Consider the following 17,832-nt stretch of genomic DNA (forward strand, 5'->3'; position numbering starts at 1 on the left):
AAGCATGCAGGGATAAAGCAAAATCTGTAACAAAAGATAAACCTGAAAAGTCATCCAAAATTTAAAACAATCCAAATTAAAATTATCCTGAAAAGTAATAAAAGCAACAGAAACTAGAAAGCCTGGAAAAAATAACATAAATTACGAGTAACACTAAAATATAAAGCACACCTCTATATCCTTCATTCAACTTTGGTGTAATTTCTATGTAATAAATCTTGAACTTATTAATTATTTCATTCTTTAGATCTGTTTATTACTTTCGAAAAGATCACCAAAGCTCAACGAACTCTTCAATTAAAAAAACTTACATGAAACATCCTGGCAGCTTTTGTGCAAAAAGTTTAAACATACTCAGGTAAACCAAAAAAAAGTAACATAACATTAAAAACTCCTTGCATATTTTTATGTATTTATTGTTTAACTATCCCCGGCAAGGCGGAGCAGTGCCGTGTACAGTACACTATCACTCACATATAAATTCAAAAAGGAAGTAACGTTTCAATAAATCGAAACAATATTTTTTATTATTACATGATTTTATACGCCTACTTCGGATGCGGGTCGAACGACAACTATATGTTCAGGAGTGATATTCAATCTTTGAAAACGGATGAAATTATTGCTGTAATTCTAGAGCGAGTGGACAGGTAACACAAAAACCTCTACAATCTGTATTAGAATGAACGCTTTCAAGATCATATAAAAAAGATTCCTTGGAGGCTAGCAAAGTTTTCCTAATAGAATATGTGCGTTAATGTGTTATCAATAAAAGTAAATAGCAAATAAAGTTAATTCTACTCTTTTCTCATATCATTCCTAAACATACGACTTCTTCAGTTCTTATGGAAGATATTTTGAATTCATCTAGCCAGCCATCTAGCCAGTTAACAAGTTGGCTGAAGATTTCTTTCAGCTCGTTAAATCCACACGCTCGCATCCAAAGCAGGGTGTCAAACATAAACAAATTCATTGAAATCGTAACATTACAGTCTATTCGGATTGTACACTCTCAATCGAAAAGTCGAAATACTTAAGTACTAAGATTTTTAATATCGTACCGTACAGTTATTGCACTAACTAGGGAGGCCCGAGGACCTCTTACACGCTAGTAGACTAAAAATTGCTTCGTGCACACACGACCATTATTATTTTTATTCAATTATAATTGAACACTATTTAGCACAGGGTTTATAGGATAATATTCGAATATAACATCTCTTCTGACACGCAAGTAAGCACTAAAATTGTAAACTACGCGCCTCTACAATATTCGCATCGTTAGTTGTAATTTCAGTCATTGTCAATTAAAAGTAAATCATTCGATTAAAACATATAAATAATTTGAACGTTACTCCCTATAACATTAGTTCGTACTTACTTGCATATCAGAAAAGTAATGAAAAACATTATAAACACTGTAAAGGGTTCGATATAGCTAAAATTTCATAAGTTAAGGAATAATTTTATGCAAATTATATAACATTTTCTACAACGCATTGGCTTTCCCAATGCATAACATAAAATATACTTTATTTAAAACATCAGCATAATCTGTATAATTAAATATTTCTTAAGAAAAAACAAGTGAAGTTTCTAAGCCAGAGACAGCACCAGTCTGCTTGAATAAGGACTTGTAATGATTCATTTGTTCTATTCACTTCAAACGATACCACCAACCACGGAGGAAGGAAAGATGAGCGGAGATGCCATGAGGCAGTAGGTCAGGCAGGTAGGCCTTATTCTGAGGTCAAGTAACGGACAGTAGACGTGACCAAAATGATTATTTACTTATAAGGCGTTCGGGTATCTTGACAAATCTGTCAATAGATTGATCTTGATTGTTTGTCGATTTGGTTCCAAAATAAGGCAGGTTCTAAAGAAGGTGGTATGAGACAGATCTAGTAACTTTCCTCGTCTCCCGAACGCCCGCATTTTGGCACGCTGCTTTCTTAAGAGATTTTGCGTTACGACGTCTCCGCTAGACATTTTGTTCTCCATGCCACCAACTCATTCAAGCACACTGCCCAGTACTCCATTACCGTAACACTACTAGAACCATCCAAATAAAATTATTTCAAAACCAGAGCAGACAGAAGTGTATTTTTTTTATAATTATTTTTCATTATACTCCACTCATTACACGACTTATGACTAACTCTAATTCCCAAATAAATCGTCTCACAACTACACCGACACACAATTCGTCTAGTTTTCGATAAATTTATTCCTATCTAAATATAAATCAACCGCAGCAGGGTAAATTTGCATTCGGTTTTTGGCAAATAACAGAGAATATTTATGACAATATGTCTTCAAAATGGAGCAAAGATTGTATTATGGAGCAAAGGTTGAAATGGGTAATTGAAGTTCGAGAAATTATTATATACATGAAAAGAGGTTTGCACCTGCAATCACCATGGATGTTACTGGCTGTTTGAAATTATACCACATAAGGTTGACAGTTATAAGTTTCAGTCAGACATATTGACGAAGCAGATCGCAGGTGCGAAGCATTAACAGACCTAGCAATTTATCATTTCACTTTTAAAACATTAAATAATAAATAACATCTAATACTTGTGCATTTTACAGGAAGTTTCAGGAATCGATCGAAGACTTTTCCTTCATTTCCATCAATAAGTCCCTTTGTACGTTATAATATAATTTAGAAATATTTTTGTAAGCAAACTACTGTGCATTAAGAATAACAGAACTAGAACTTTACACAATTGTGATCAAAACATATTAATAATTCTCAAAATATTTTACAATTTGGAAGAAATTTAGTTTATGCGACGCAGTCATTAACTTCGATGATTATTCAATTAAACACCGCTATTATTTAACACACACGACACGTTATCTTGTAACCTCAATCTATTTCGACTATAACATATTCAAGATTTCCAAAATTCATTATTAAAAATGTTACAATAAATTATCATAATATAAAGTGTCGGAAAAAATTGAGCAGATTTGGCACGAATGCAGATCCCATGTTGTAATAACTAGTATAGTGTTATGGACCAAAACGAAATAAAGTTAACAATACTAGTAAACTAAGACAAATGAACAACGTGCTAAGTACATAAACAATGCATCGATCGTTTGAGCAGTAAACGCCTAAACAGAACAACTCAGATCTTGGATCTCATCACCACACAAAGTAAATCACAGCCTTTACAATAATACTATTTTCAGGATATTTTTATCAACGAATATAACTTTTATGAAGGTTGAAAACTCTAAATTATTTGACTAGAAGAATTTGGCACTACGTGTTTATTATACCTGTATTGCAGTTCCTTGAAGCTTTAGCTCTAGGGTCTAAATAAACTAAGAACGTAGAGATAAATTCGAGTTATCGTTATATTGATCAGTATTTGATGAGTAAGACGTCTGGAAATGTATAATTTAGTACACATATAACTACACCTAAACACTTATCAAGCTATAGGTAGGTATGAGTCCGCGTTCACACAATAGTCAAAAGGGTCGCGCTATCCGGGAATTGGCACTAGATATTTTTTAATTTATTATTTTACTAAATATTTAAAGTGACAATGTAAATATTCAATATAATGAGTACCCTAATATCAATATAACAATAATTGCATTAATTGGAATTTTAATTTCGAAACGCTAATCGGCTGTCACGCTCGCATAAAGAATAGAGAACGGTTAGCTGACGAGGCGAGGGGTGACAACGACCAAACTAAATGTAATATGAAATTGTACCTCAAACTACGTCAGCTTAATCGTTTTCGTCGTCAGAGCAAAGAGGCGGGGGCAGAGTGGACACGTCAAACTTTTGCTCAGGACTATCGCTAGAAGCTTGTGAGTCGACGTAGTGACTAGAATAAAACCTCTCTACATTATTCAGACTGAAACGTTGGTCCAGATCCCTCGCGTAATGCTCCTGATTCCCATCCCTGCTCTCATCGAGCTCGTGCTCGTATTGCGGGTAACATTCCTGCGTCTGGAACATCACCACTTCCTCGTACTGCTCGGGGTAGGGACTGCCTCTGTACTCCTCGTACTCATCCTTATCATGCGGCAGCTCCGTATCGGAGTAAGCTACCGACTCTCCGCGCTCAAACATATAGCTACCAGACTTGGGCATTTTTGGGGCCCTCTTAATAGTATCAATTGGGTAAGCATAATCGTCAGAATCATCTCTGTCACTCTGTTCATCATAGAATACCATTTGCTGGTGCTGACCAGAAGATTCGCCTAGGTTTGGGTCGTCGGCCTGACGGTAAACAGTAGTCGACTTTGACTTCTTGAGAGAAGATTGCCGACTACTCTTATTCGAATAAGAAACTCTCGGAGGACTATCCTCTGAAACGTAGGGAGGCTCCTGGGAGTCAAGGTAAGGATGACGCAAGCGACCCAGGCGATCAAACCGCGGAAAACCCATTTCATCCTCATCAGCAGAAGATCCGAATCCTTGGAACTGCATCGGAGCTATATTGATCGGAAATTGTTGTGCTTCATAGTTGGCACTCTTGTATTTGGCGTATTCATCTTGGCCCTCGTCCTCGGAATAACTAGCTTCCTGAATATCGTAATTTTTAGAATCACCTTTGGACATTTCTGATGAACCTGATTCTACTTCAGGGACATAGCTATCCGAGCATTCTGAGCTTTCCATTCGACGTAGAGATTCCTCTACTGCCAGATATTTTCCACCGAGCATATCACTTTCCGAAGAGTACTGGCTCTTGGTGGAATCTTCTTCGAGCACATCTTGTATGCGCTCTTGTCGTTTACGTGCGCTAGTGACCTGCTTCTTTCGCCTGAAAGTTTTCATGCGCTCTCGAGGATCTCGAATAACATCTAATGAGCTATCGGTATCATTGCCACTCGGGGGACTCTTCAGCGAAATATTACGAACAAGTAATGATTTCTTAACAGGCGCTTTTAATGGTTGTATTGGAGGAGACTCTGAGCTCAAACTACTAGAGTAATAAGGAGAGCATCTAGATAAAGGAGTCTTGCCTGATCTTTCAGCAGATCTCTTTTCAGAAAGCTCCCTGTGAACGGAAGGTATTTCAGGGACTGCAATGACGGGCAGATCGGACGAAGCGAGATAATGCTCGTGGAACGACCAGCTTTTAGGCTTGCTTCGATACTGCTGCGACGTTTTATACTCCTTTATCTGATTCTTGGACAGTGTTTTATCATCGTAACTTGCGTGTTTAGCTAAAGGCTTGTAGTCGGATCGTATGAATTTCCCGCTAGGTCCTCCTTCTTCCCGCATTATGTTAGAAAATTCTTGACTTTGATAGCGTTCACTATGTTTTTCTTCTTGGCTGTATAATTGTGACGGCATGTCTATATCCAGCTCAGGTTGTTCGCTAACGAAGTAAGGTTTGAAGCCGCTATCTTCACTTTGGCATCGCGTTGTTGGCTTTGAATATCTGTGTGTCTGTTCCTCGTAGCTCAAACTTTTCGGCGGTGCTTTTGGATAGCGCTCGTGAGTTTCGTCTTGAACAGTGAATCCTTGCCTTTGGTCAAATCTCAGAACTCCATTGGCATGTTTCTGTAAGCTACTCAAAGAGCTGGAGCTGGATTTATCAGATTTATCGCTGTAACTGATAGAAGATGACTTATCCGTTTTGCCTATATAAGAAGCAGTCAGTCTGAGCACCGGTTCTTTTGCCTCCTCAACTTCTTTTGTTGGAGAAGTTACTTTGGTTATAATTATTTCCGTTTCAGGCCTGTCCTCAGCATTACCAGCATCTCTTACTATTGTGTCATCGGATTTAGTATTGTCTGCTTCAGCTTGGTCGTCGCGAGCTGTGGCAACTAGCGTGTGACTAGTACTAGCCGACCAATCAGATATAGACTGAGCTAGGGTCAATGTACTATCGCTCTTTGTGCCAGAACTACTGTCCATACCCTTCCTCGAAATAGTGGTATCTGAGCTACACAATTTGTCATACTTTATATTATCAGAGCTCTTGTCTAGACTGCTACTTTTAGAGCTCATCTCTGCTTGAGAACCCAGTTTCAATTTCTGTTCACTTTTCTTACTCCCGTGAGAAGATGAATACACTTTCGAGGCCTTGTCTGACTTGTCACTCTTAGGCACAGATACAGCGGATATACTTTCAGAAGCCGACAGATTAGCATACTGGCGTACTGTATTTGTACCAGTTGACCATTCAGAAATACTCAGGCAAATAGATGTATCCTCAGAATGTGAGCTATGAGTGCATTTCTTTTGAGGCAATCCAATTTTGACAGTACCGTCCAAATCAGTTCCAAAAGAACTAGTTTCTTCTTCCGAATGGCTACTGTGGCTGCATCTCTTACAAGTACCAGCGCTTCCCGTACTTAATTTAGCTACCGCTCGAACAGTATCTTCAGCATTAGTCTGTGACAGGAGATCGTCAATAGACGTATCAGAATTGTTCGAGCCGAAAGAATATTTCTGTGTGCCCAGCTGAGAGAAACCTTTATCGAAATCCGGTGAAAGAGACTTACTGTCACCACCGAACACATCATCAGCATACAAGTGATCATCCTCGTATATCGGACTATGGTTAGTAGGTGACTTCTGTGGCTGACTTATAATCACTTTTTCATCCAAATTGCTTTTGATGTTAAACGATTTATGTTCAGAACGAGAACAACACGAGCCTACATCACCCATCAGACATGTTGCCTTGCTAATGGTTCCACTCAAGCAGGATTTATCATAATTTGGTACTACACTTTTATGACAAGTATATTCATCATTTTTCTCCAACGGCTCCACCATGTAACCTGATTGATCGTAAGGAATCACTTTAGAATTTTTTGGAGAATTCTCTTCACTTGCTTCAGCTGATTTCTCTGATTTGGACTCTTGTATATCTTTCTCCAAATCATCGTCATTGTTGAGTGTGTCGCTATCATCATCGGAACCAGCCAAATGATCTTTGGAACTTTCCGATTGTAGAGTAACTTTCGTGGGCTGTTCTGGTTCATTACTCATGTAGTAAATGTGGACTTTTTCCACGATAGGTGTCTCTAATAAACTGGAGGGAAGGGAAGGCCATTGATCAAAATCACTAGACTCTTTTCTACCAATCTCGTCTAAATATGCAGGTCTACTTGCTGCTTGAGGAGGCAACTCCGGTAGTGGCCAATCATCTGACTCCTGGCTCTCACTGGCCGATGATTGCTTTGACGGGGCTTTTGGTGTGAGACCTCCAGGCTTACCAGGACTGCCATTCGATTTCTTTGAATCCAATGCGTCAAAAGCCCTACTAGCTTTTTCAACATCTCGTTTGGATTCGTACATCTCACTAATTTTAGTTTGATCTATGGGTATGTCAGGCATTTCAGCTGAAGTGCGTCTATCCGTATCTGATATATAAGCAACGTTTGCGTTACTAGGCGGGTCGGAGCTAAGACTAGCTTGATGATCACTGGAATTAAGAGACTCCTCGTTAATGCTTTCTGATCGAGAACATGCCTTTGTAGAATCTTCGTCAGCACTTGTCTTTTCTGATGCAGTGCTACGTTCTGATATACGTGACAGTGTACGACCAAATGTTTGGCCGTAACCTATGACGACATCCGAAGTGTTACTGGACGACGTAGCTGGGTACAAGAAGTTAACTGGGAAATCGTTAAGATCGTCGGTAAAGTCTGCATCTGTTGAATCTTTGGATGTGTTAGCTGACAAAGGGGGATTTTTCGAAAACGTTTGGAAGTCATCTAACATCCTTTGATTGTTATATTCAAAGGCTTCTTTATTACCCAAGTTTTCATATCCTTCATGGTCCTGTGGTATCCAAGCTTCTTCAATACTTGTACTATTTTCGCTACCTGAAGCACCAAAGAAGGGTCTCCATGTCGGTTTCAATTCTTCGCCACGACGATAAGCTTCGCCAAGAGAGCCAGAAGTCGATTCTGTTGTTTCGAATGATCCTCGAGATTCAACGCTTAAGGATCCTCGAGAATCCATACTAGATTTAGACGAACTCTTCTGATCATCAAGAAGACGTCCCTTTCTTCGAGATGATGAGTCATCAACACTTAGAGATCCTTTAGACGGTGTAGTTGTGGTCGTAGTGTCAACACTCGATTTAGATGAACTCTTTTGATCGTGATCTTTAAGAGCTCGCTTTTTCATAATTTCACCTCTTTCAAATGACGATGTTATGACATTACCATCGTCATCAAAATCAATTGTTGTATTTTGGTCCTCTTGAGATATAGTAATAGCAATTTTAGTCTTTTTAACAGTCTTTTGCAATTCTTTAGCTGCGTCAGAAGCTTTTGAGGCAGCTGATTGACTAGATTCCGATTCTTCTATAACAGCTTTGCCAATTTTCTCAAGACCGCTCTTCTTTGCGCTTGGCCGTGACAATTGCTCAACAGTTCTATCAATGCTTTCCGAGCTGGAATCCGAATCAGTGGGTGCTTTCTGAGAATCCACTTGACCCTGCTTTTCTAAGGTCGGAGTTGGAGATTTTCTTGTACCGTACTTAGATGGACTCCTAGGACTTTCAATCCGAGTAATTTCGGGTATAGGTGACGGCGATTTGGAATTTGATTTTGAATGATCGCTAGATAGCGTATGTTGAGATAGCAAGTGTTCCTCTCCATATTCCATCGCTTGTTTCAATTCCTCCAAACATTCACGATCCTTCTTATTTAACTTTTCGATGTCCTGCGAAATACCCAAAGGCCTAGCAATTGAGCAACTTACACTAGATTCATCGTCAATGGAACTGCCCTTGATATGACTAGATGGACTCACATCTTTCTCAATACTAGTCCAAGAAGTAGATTCAGAACTTCGAGACCTTTCCGCGCTCAACTTCAACAGTTCACTGCGCCTCGACTTAGCAGTCAATAACGTCCTCTGATCTGGTTTCTGTTCAGTAGGAGACTTATCGCTACCAGAACTACCAGTATGTTCGCCTTCAGATTTATTAGACTTTGATGTGCTAGAATCAATAAACGGTATGTTCTCAATCGTCGGACTGTTTTCTTGTGGTGGCGTTACAATAATTTTATTCTTATTTTTCCACTTGCTCATAGACAAATCTATAGTCTTAGGAGGTTCTCGCGGTATTCTTGGACCACGTTCGGTTTCACTATCCGACATTGCTTGAGACATGGATTCTTGTTTCAGGAACTCCATCAAGCTTGCGGAAGACTCGTCAAATGTCCCTTGAGGATCTAAGGGTCTCCTGGCTCGAGTTTTACTGCTTGCGTCAGAAAGAGGTAACTCAGTATCCAAGGTTGTTTCTTCATAGTCCACCGTCATCCATGAGCCAGAATCATCGCTCATCCCACGAGGCACCTTAGGCCTTTTCTGTTCCTGATCTGATGAACTATCAGCGTCAATATATGGCAACGACAGTCCCAGCATGTTACTTTCGTCAGATACTTTCAATTCGCTGACTTCAGTCAGAGATTCTTCCTCACTGGTCAGACGAGTTACTTCTGGTTTTCGTTCTGAAGAGACTAACGAATGAATGTCTTGATTACTCCTACTTTCTTGTAGTTCAGTCTGTCTCTGTTTGTTGTAAATATCCATTTTACGACGTTCCATGATGACAGTTTGTGTATCATTTTCTATGATGGTGTGTTGAGAACTTGTCATCCATTCCATTGAAGAATCATCCTCAGTTTTGTCTTTGTAACTATTAGAGGGTGAAGTTTCTTTAACTTCGGGTTCTTTTGGAAGTATTTCTGGTTCTTCAACTACAGTTGGATGAACGTCCACTTTGACAACTTCTTGTTTGAAATGTTTTTCGTTCTCTGGCAACATTGACGCCGGTGTCACGTAATTCCGATCCAAACTCTTGGATTTCGCTTTATTATCCAAATGTACTTCCACCTTTCTATCTAAACTCTTGGACTTAGCTCCAGGACTTATTTTTTGATATACAACCTTGCCTTCTATTTGCTGTTTGATCTCTTGTTTTTTAGATAAAGTCTTAGGTGATTTTTGTAAAGCAGCTAAATCATCAAACTTGTCTTCTAATGATTGACTATTTTTATCATCCATGCTCTTATTCATCTTGCTGGGTGTTTTGGTAGTCTTTTGATCTTCAAAACTTCTACTGATTTTGCCAGTTAGTTTATTATCTAGTTTCTTAGGAGACTTAGCAATAAATACGTGGTCCTCTGCTTTGCTATTTATCTTAGTCTCAATAATGATTTTGTCCCCTTCAGTTTTTACAACAATTTTATCTTCTGGTGGTGGGAACGGCGGCATGGTATCTTTGACGGGACTAATTAATGTCTTAGTTTGCTTCAACGCAGCTTCGAATAACATCTGCTGCTTTTCTTTACGCTTTGCAATTTCCGTATCGCTTTCTTCTTGTGATTTTGTTCTCTCCTTGCTACTACCGCGTTTTATATCCATCTTTTCCAACGACTTTGACTTCTCTTTCGCAAATTTCTTTGCGGATTGTTCCAATTCCTGGCTCTTAGCCCTTGCCATGTCAAGTGGCGGTACTGTGAGGAAGTCTGGACGCTCTTTTAGAGACGAAGGCAGAGATTTCTGAGTTTGTAATGCCTTTATCTTGGTAGCGTTCGTATCTAAAGAACCACCCTTATTAAGTTTGCTAGTTAACTTTTGCTTTTCATCAGACTTTGGTTTCAATGTTAACTTTTTCTTCTCCTTACGTTTAATTCTTTCAATGTCCGGTACAATTTGGTCTTCACTCAAATCCGACAATTTCCTGATACTACCCCGAGGAGAGTTCAATGAAGAAGTTGGTGACCGTGATGGCGATTTCGATATGGGTGAGCGAGACAGCGGCGATCTGCTGAGCGGAGATCGAGCAGCATGAGACTTTAATTTAGTCAAATCATATCGACGCTTGAATGATCTTGGACGACGCTGTTCAACCAGATCCTCCAGTAACTGTAGCTCTTCGTTGTCAATAACGACTGACTTAAGATCTTCTGGTTCTGGAAGTGGTTCTTCCTCAAGCTCATCAATTTTATCAATTGTGTCTTTCTTCGTAGCTGTTCCTTTTGGCTTTTCGTCAATCAACGGTTTTTCTTCAAGTATTTCGCCTTCTTCATTGATATCTTCAACAGTGTCATCTTTTGAAGAAAACGCATTCATAGGTGGCAGTCTATGTAATTGAATAACAGGCGTGTCCAAGCTTTTAGCTCTACGACTAGCGGTTGGTGAATCTTGAGTCGCTTTCTGACGCTGAAGGGAGAAAACTGAACCTTCAGATAGATTCAATCTAGCATGAGCAAAGAGTATTGGAGTCCCACCCGGCTTACGTAACATAGGAGATATGAGTTCATCTCTTAAACTTTTCTTCACGTCCAGTTTCGAAGTCTCTTTTTTGACTTCTTTTGTGTCACTTTTATCTTCAGCCTGAATACCTGTCACTTTCTGAATTTCCATATCAGCTAAGTGTTCATCATCAGATTTAAGGAACTCGGTACTTTCCAATATCGGCGAGGGGATATTTTCGTTGTACTCCCATGGCGAACTTTCCTTACTAGACTGTTTAACCTCAGTGAACTTAATAGCAACATCATCTTCAGAACTTGGGATCGAAATGGAACGTTCAGAAATTCTTCGTAATTCAGTAGCGTTACCACTCACGCTGTCAAGTACTTGAGGATTATATTTAGCTTCTAACTCAGCCAATTTTCTACATTGTGGCGGAGACCCTTCAATTTCTGTCGAACTCATAGTTTGGCCCCTGTGCCAAGCCCCAGATGTTATCTTATCATATTCTAACTGTAGAATAGGTTCCAAATCTTTACGGGATTGCGGGGGTGAAAATTCTAGTTTTGGAGCAGCTTCAGTGGTACCGAAAACATCATCAGAGTCAACACTCTCATCATCCGAAGAAAATGAAGTAATTCGAATCTTGTTATTACTTTTCCCTTTTATTTTACTCCCCGGCCCCTTCTTGCCAGTCCCTCTTGCCTTCTGGCCCCTTTTAGTCGGAATCTTATCTGATTTTGATTTTATGTCGGCTCGTAATTTTTCCGCAGCGGTGAGGGGTTTTGGGTCCTTGCAAATAGGCGGTTGAGCTACATTGCGGCCGTTAATTGTGAACTTTATATCGCACGGATACAAAGGCTCTTGTCTGATACTGTCGGTTTTAGAACTTGTAGCGGAATCACTTTCTATCTGACTGAGTTTCGAATTCAGCTGTTCTAGCAAAGCAGGGTCTAACTTTTTCGTTATATCCCTCTTAGGGCTAGGTAAATGTTGCATTTGACCGCTTTTGTCTACTTCTAGAGTCACCGGATCCACTTTAGATAGATCGATATTTTGCGTGAATAAGAAGTCACGATTTTCAACTTCCAAGAACTTGGAAGTGTGTTCTACTTGTATACTGTTACGTGGTGATTTAGGAGATTTTGGTGATTTCGGCGACTTTGGTGACTTGGGAGACTTCGGAGATTTCGGTGATTTGGGAGACTTCGGCGATTTAGGAGAACGAGGCGACTTAGGATGATCATGATACTTGCATCTAGGATGAGCACTGACTACATGACGGCCATTTTGCGGAGGAAGCATTACAATATCAGGCGGTTGCCGCTGATCGTCATGAGGAGACGGAGCAGTTCCATTCATCACATGACGCTTATGTAATACATACGGAATATCGTAACCATCATCAACAACTTTCTTATTATCCTTGAACCCTGCCTTGAACGCGTCGAACTCCTTGAAGTAATTCTTAGGCAAATCGAAAGGTGGTCGAATATGATCGGGCAGCCTCGAAGGGAGTTCGAAGTGTGAACGCTTAGTAGCGATAGGTGGTGCACTCGGTATTTGACGGAAAATATAATCTTCATCACTGGATTCTGCTGGAGTTAAGTCAATAGATTTCTGATGCATTAGAACGTGTCTACGAGAATTAACACTGCTGAAGCGTGGTCTGTTAGCTAAACTGTTCGGATCGCTCTTAGTACGTTCAACAGTTGGATGAGTATATGGAACGGTAGTATCAGCCAAGCGGCTACTAGAACTCGTCTCCAAAATCAGCTTGGGATTATATTCATCAAAGTGAGTCTTCGCCATTAACTCCTCCTTCAAATTCTCTTTCCTGATGATATGAGTATGAACCTTGCCACCACGTTTGTCGAATTCTGATTGCAGAATTGAAACAGTACCAGACTGGATTGCAGCTTGTCTAGCTTTGTTTTTAGCATATTCAATGCTGTCCATTGCCGGCAGGACTCTTACATTCACATCAGACTCATTCGATGACTCTTTTACGAGGTGTGAATTAGTATTTTCTTTACTAATCGACCGAGTAAGTGATTCTATCTTTTCTTTATCGAAACTGAACACTGTATCAGAAGAACGGCGGCGCTGATAGCTATGTATTTTAGCAGCTCTAGTACTATCGATCTCAGTATCGAGTCCAACTATTTTTTCAGGCCAAATATGAGTTGTTTGTGGATGCATATCTTCATCCTCAGTTGACAACTCATCAGATTTCTTTGGGGGGCTCGAATCAGACTCGAATTGGCCGGAATACTGATCCAACTCCACATGCTGTAAGCTAGCTGAGTGCATTGGACTGGGCTCCTTAACGTGCTTGCTGTTACTTGGAAAGGTTGAGTACGGCGTTGACAAATAATAATTAGGGGAGTTAGCCAAATTAGCGATCAAGTCTTCATGCGACTTGTCGAACAGCGTCTTCTCGCGGTACTCTGGTTTTTCCATACTAATGAATGTGGCTTGGGTATCAAAGAAATCTTTGGTCGAATCGGGACTAGAAGATGGAGATATCGGTTCGAATGGATCTATGTAAGCGTTCTGAATACTAGTAATACTACGTCGCCTCATACTAATTTCGTCAGGCTCATACAAATTCTTTTTACAATCGTAATAATCAGATTTGGAGTCCTGACTGGAAGTTCGCGATCCTGACCTATCGGAGCTTTTGCTCTTCAGTGTCTCGCGGGACTTCTTACTGTCCGTATGATACACACTGTCCCGCGACTTCTTGCTAGACTCAGCACTACTTTTGGATATTTTGGAGTCGTAAATGTCACTCTTCGACTCTTGGCTTGAAGTTCGTGAGCCGAGTGCTCTTTTAATTTCCTTATAGAAATTACCATCAGAGCGTACGGAGAGCTTCTCTCTGGGCAGTACGCGCGGGTCGTCGACGAGGAAGGGGTCGAGCGGGATGTCGTTGTTGCTGCGGTAGCGGGCGACCAGGTCGAGCGGCGCGGCGTCGTCGTGGTCGTCGCTCTCGGACAGGTGCGAGAGCGAGCGGTCGTCGTCGGAGGGGAGGTCGTTACCTGAGTCGAGCGAGCAGGAGCGCGTGTGCGCGGCGCTGCGGCCCAGCGGCGCCACGCGCGCGTAGCGCCGCGTCTCCGACTCGTCGTCCGAGCGCTCGATAACCTCGTAACTATCATGCGACAAGTCGTCCTGCGAGCCCGTGCGCGCGAACGACGGCAGGTCGAGGCGCGGCTCGCCGATGGCACCTGGAAAGGAGGAGGAATAGGCGCGGCCCAGCAGCAGCGCGGCCGCCTCGGCGGAGCCGCGCTCGCCGAACACGAAGGCGCGCGTGCGGGCCTCGTCGTAGCGCGACACGGGCGAGTCCAGCCGCGCCAGCGCGTCCAGGTCGGCCAGCAGCGAGCGCGCGTCGCGGCGCCGCTTGGCGCGGCCCGCCTCGTCGAAGCTGTAGTCGCGCAGGTTGCGGCACGACGCGCTGCGGCGCCACGTGACGCGCGCCCGGCCCGCGCTGCCGCCCAGCGACCCGCCCGAGCGCCCCGAGCGGCTCGAGCGTGTAGACGGGCACGCCGAGTAGATGTTGCTCTGCGACAGCTCGTACTCGAGCCGCTCGGACGACTTCTTAAAGCTCGAGGAATGCTTCGCGAGCACGAAGTCCGGGTAACCGCTAGAGGGGAGGTCGGCGTCGGGCAGCGGCGGGCGGCGCGCGGTGGGCGGGGAGCGGGGCGAGCGGGGCGAGGGGGGCGAGGCGGGGGGGCTCTGACCTGGGCGCGCACGCGGCGGCGGAGTGGGCGCGCGGCCGGGCCCACCCGCACGGGACAAACTCGCCTGGCTCCATGTACTCTCCGGAGAAACCTGCAAACATACACAACGTGGTTACATAACAACACAATGAAAAACAAAATAACAAGTTCAATAACGATCACTAACCAATGGTGTCGTCGTCCGATGAGGCAGAGGCGAATCCTCCGTAGGATGATGATTGACCTCGGCATGGGTCACTAGCTCGGGAGCCTGCGGAACATTACTCAGTTATTGATAAGCTCCCATCACTCGACTGTTCACATATAAATGGATCCCCGTGCCGTCAGTGCGTTACGGAAAGTGCGAGATGATCGAATAGGTGCATTAATGTTTGCATTCAACACCCGCCACCCACAAGATATCGGAAATGGTCTGGGTGGGATCATTCACAACAAAAATATAAATGTACTTAGGGCAACACGAATGCCAACCATGAGATTGACCATTTCTATATCTTTCTTTAGAATAAAAATAGCTTCGTTTCGTCTTAGCAGCATCGAGTAAGCATACTAAATAATAATCTTTGAACATCTCAAAAAAATATCTACAACAAGTAGCTGTATGATATGCTCAATCGATCTACTGCAATGGAATAGGAATAAGAGAGAAAGAAACGAACGACAATCATTAGGAGCGAATGAATGATCGGTAGAATGCGTTTGATACAAGAAAAGAGATTGAATAAAGACCCGTGACTCCTTATCCATGCCCGTTGCGTCTAGTTTGGTTACATACTTCTGAGAAATAGAAACGTAGTAGTAGTAATTCGTCGTTATTTCAACATTAAAGGACGAGTGGTGAGAAACATTGAGAAACAAGTGAATAATACGGAATCGGAAACCCAGTAAACTGTCCTAGGACCAAAATTGTATTGATATAATTGAATGACGGACTTAGAAATAGTAGAAAACCCACGTAGAGCTAAATATCTGTTCAGGCATAAAGAATTATTAACTAATTTATTATAGTTGTTGTTGTAAATGTAACCAAAATAGACATAAATGATGATATGTCTGAAGATGACAAACGGTTAGAGATGATCCATCAAACAGTTTAGAAACGTTGTAATAATTGATATAACAAGCCAATTTATATTGGGCCCTTACGATTTGATTGCAGTACAGTTTTGAAAGCTGAAAGAAACAAACACAAATCTATGTGAAGTTGAAATATAAGCGTTGGAGATATATTTTTAAGCTTTGTCTACACTGGTTTAAATATCGTGATACATGTTACGGGATTTGTACCGAGCTCATGTATCTGCAAAGTTATTTATATCGCTAACTGAGAAAAGCACATGCCCATACAATTGTGTAGACGCAGCTTTAAATTGTGAAGGAAAGTGAAGGCTAGTTCTCTTCAAGTATATTATATACTTATCTAAATAATGTTTAGTGGCATCACAAGATGATTGATAGACAATATACTTTATGGATATTTTAGATCCCAATTATTGGTTTAAAACTACAATTTTTTATCTAATCCAGTACAAAATCCAGTTCTAATATGGATTTGACATAAAGCTATATCCATATTATTAAATTATATAATTAGTGCACTCCCTCTAAGAAGTCATCATAAACAAGGATAGTGATAATAAAACAAATGACAATCGTCACTACGCGGTCTCTAGAATGAACTCTAACGCCATACAAATGGCAACCGTCACGTCTATGTGGCTTCTAAAATGAGTGCTAAAGCTACGCCTATAAGGTTCATTTTGCTAGAACTGACCTTGTCCCTCGTGGTGGCATAGGCGGTAGCTGCGAGCGGCGGGCGAGTGGCGGCCACGGGACGCCGGGCCCGCGCCGCCGCCGCCCGAGCCTCCTCCGCACTGTAGCCCTTCATCATCAGAGAAGCCTCCAGGTAGTGAGGTTGTTTGTCCCACTCCAGGGAAATCGCTGCAACCGATGAAAACCTTACTTATATGCTCTGTGTTAGTGTAAAGAGCACGTGACGAATGGAAATGGTAACATCGATTGGGAGTCAAAATAAATTAGAACAGAATTTATGAACTTAAGAAAGGGTGATTTAAAATTTTCTGTGGGGGTAACTGTGACTGTGGACGGACGAACTTTTGAATGTGATCAACTCCAAATATATTTACACACATCATATATTTGGACAGACAACGTCCACAAACACAGCACTTGATCCAAACCAAATACAAACCAAAACAAAAGAAGGAAAAAACAAAACAAAATCAGTATACCACATTACCGTAACACCCTATGACTTACGGCCATTCCTAATATTCAATCTATCTATGAATTTGCGTACTAGAGATAGAACCACGTCTACCACTAGACCATACGTCAAATGTCCTATCTTTAGTAAGAAAGACAACAGATAGATAGAGTATCGGGGTCCAGTTGTTCTCGTACGTACCGTCGGAGCCGGGCGGCAGCGGCAGCAGCGGGTGCGCGGAGAGGGACTGGTTGAGCGGCGCGGCGGGCGCCACGGTGCCGCGCGAGCCGCACACCGAGCGCGCGCGGAACGACCCCGACCTGCGACAGTCGGGCAGAGGATGGTACTGACACCAGCTTTTGGTTTCGTGTGGCCGACACAGATCACATACAAACTATGTAACCCCCTATTGACGCAATTCTATCTGATATCTTACATGATTCGACTAAGGTATACTTGTCTTCCTAAATTCGTGTCCTAGCTAGGTTATAGCCTGGCAACTTGGTACGTGACACTCCCATAGTCTTTGCAATGACGGAGGACGTTACTGTCAACAGTTTTCAACTGTTTCCACTGCCTACATCCCCGGCGCAAACAGACCATGGGAGTGTAACGTACGAACTGGCCAGGCTACGTATACCTAC

General features: G+C 41.9%; 2 protein-coding genes across 8 annotated transcripts in view; both read right to left on the reverse strand.

The window, feature by feature from the left end:
* The window catches only part of LOC110376568 (FERM, ARHGEF and pleckstrin domain-containing protein 1), a 59,453-nt gene that overhangs the window by 6,965 nt on the left and 34,656 nt on the right, over positions 1–17,832 (reverse strand). For 4 of the 7 annotated variants that reach the window (XM_064034923.1, XM_064034921.1, XM_064034922.1 and 1 more), the window contains exons 11-15: positions 17,390–17,508; positions 16,736–16,902; positions 16,108–16,134; positions 15,128–15,211; positions 14,962–15,052 (exon numbers count right to left, since the gene is read on the reverse strand). In XM_064034923.1, the coding sequence (XP_063890993.1) occupies positions 14,962–15,052; positions 15,128–15,211; positions 16,108–16,134; positions 16,736–16,902; positions 17,390–17,508 (488 nt within the window). The remainder of the gene's footprint in view (positions 1–14,961; positions 15,053–15,127; positions 15,212–16,107; positions 16,135–16,735; positions 16,903–17,389; positions 17,509–17,832) is intronic. The other 3 variants (XM_064034925.1, XM_021335075.3, XM_021335076.3) reach the window with 3 other exon arrangements.
* On the reverse strand, positions 352–14,956 carry LOC135116922 (uncharacterized; the record flags this gene model as incomplete). Its single annotated transcript, XM_064034729.1, has 1 exon — positions 352–14,956. A coding segment is annotated over one exon (11,199 nt), but the record flags the coding sequence as incomplete, so codon positions are not given.

The sequence above is a fragment of the Helicoverpa armigera genome, chromosome 5 (assembly GCF_030705265.1).
Source record: "Helicoverpa armigera isolate CAAS_96S chromosome 5, ASM3070526v1, whole genome shotgun sequence".
NCBI lineage: Eukaryota > Metazoa > Arthropoda > Insecta > Lepidoptera > Noctuidae > Helicoverpa > Helicoverpa armigera.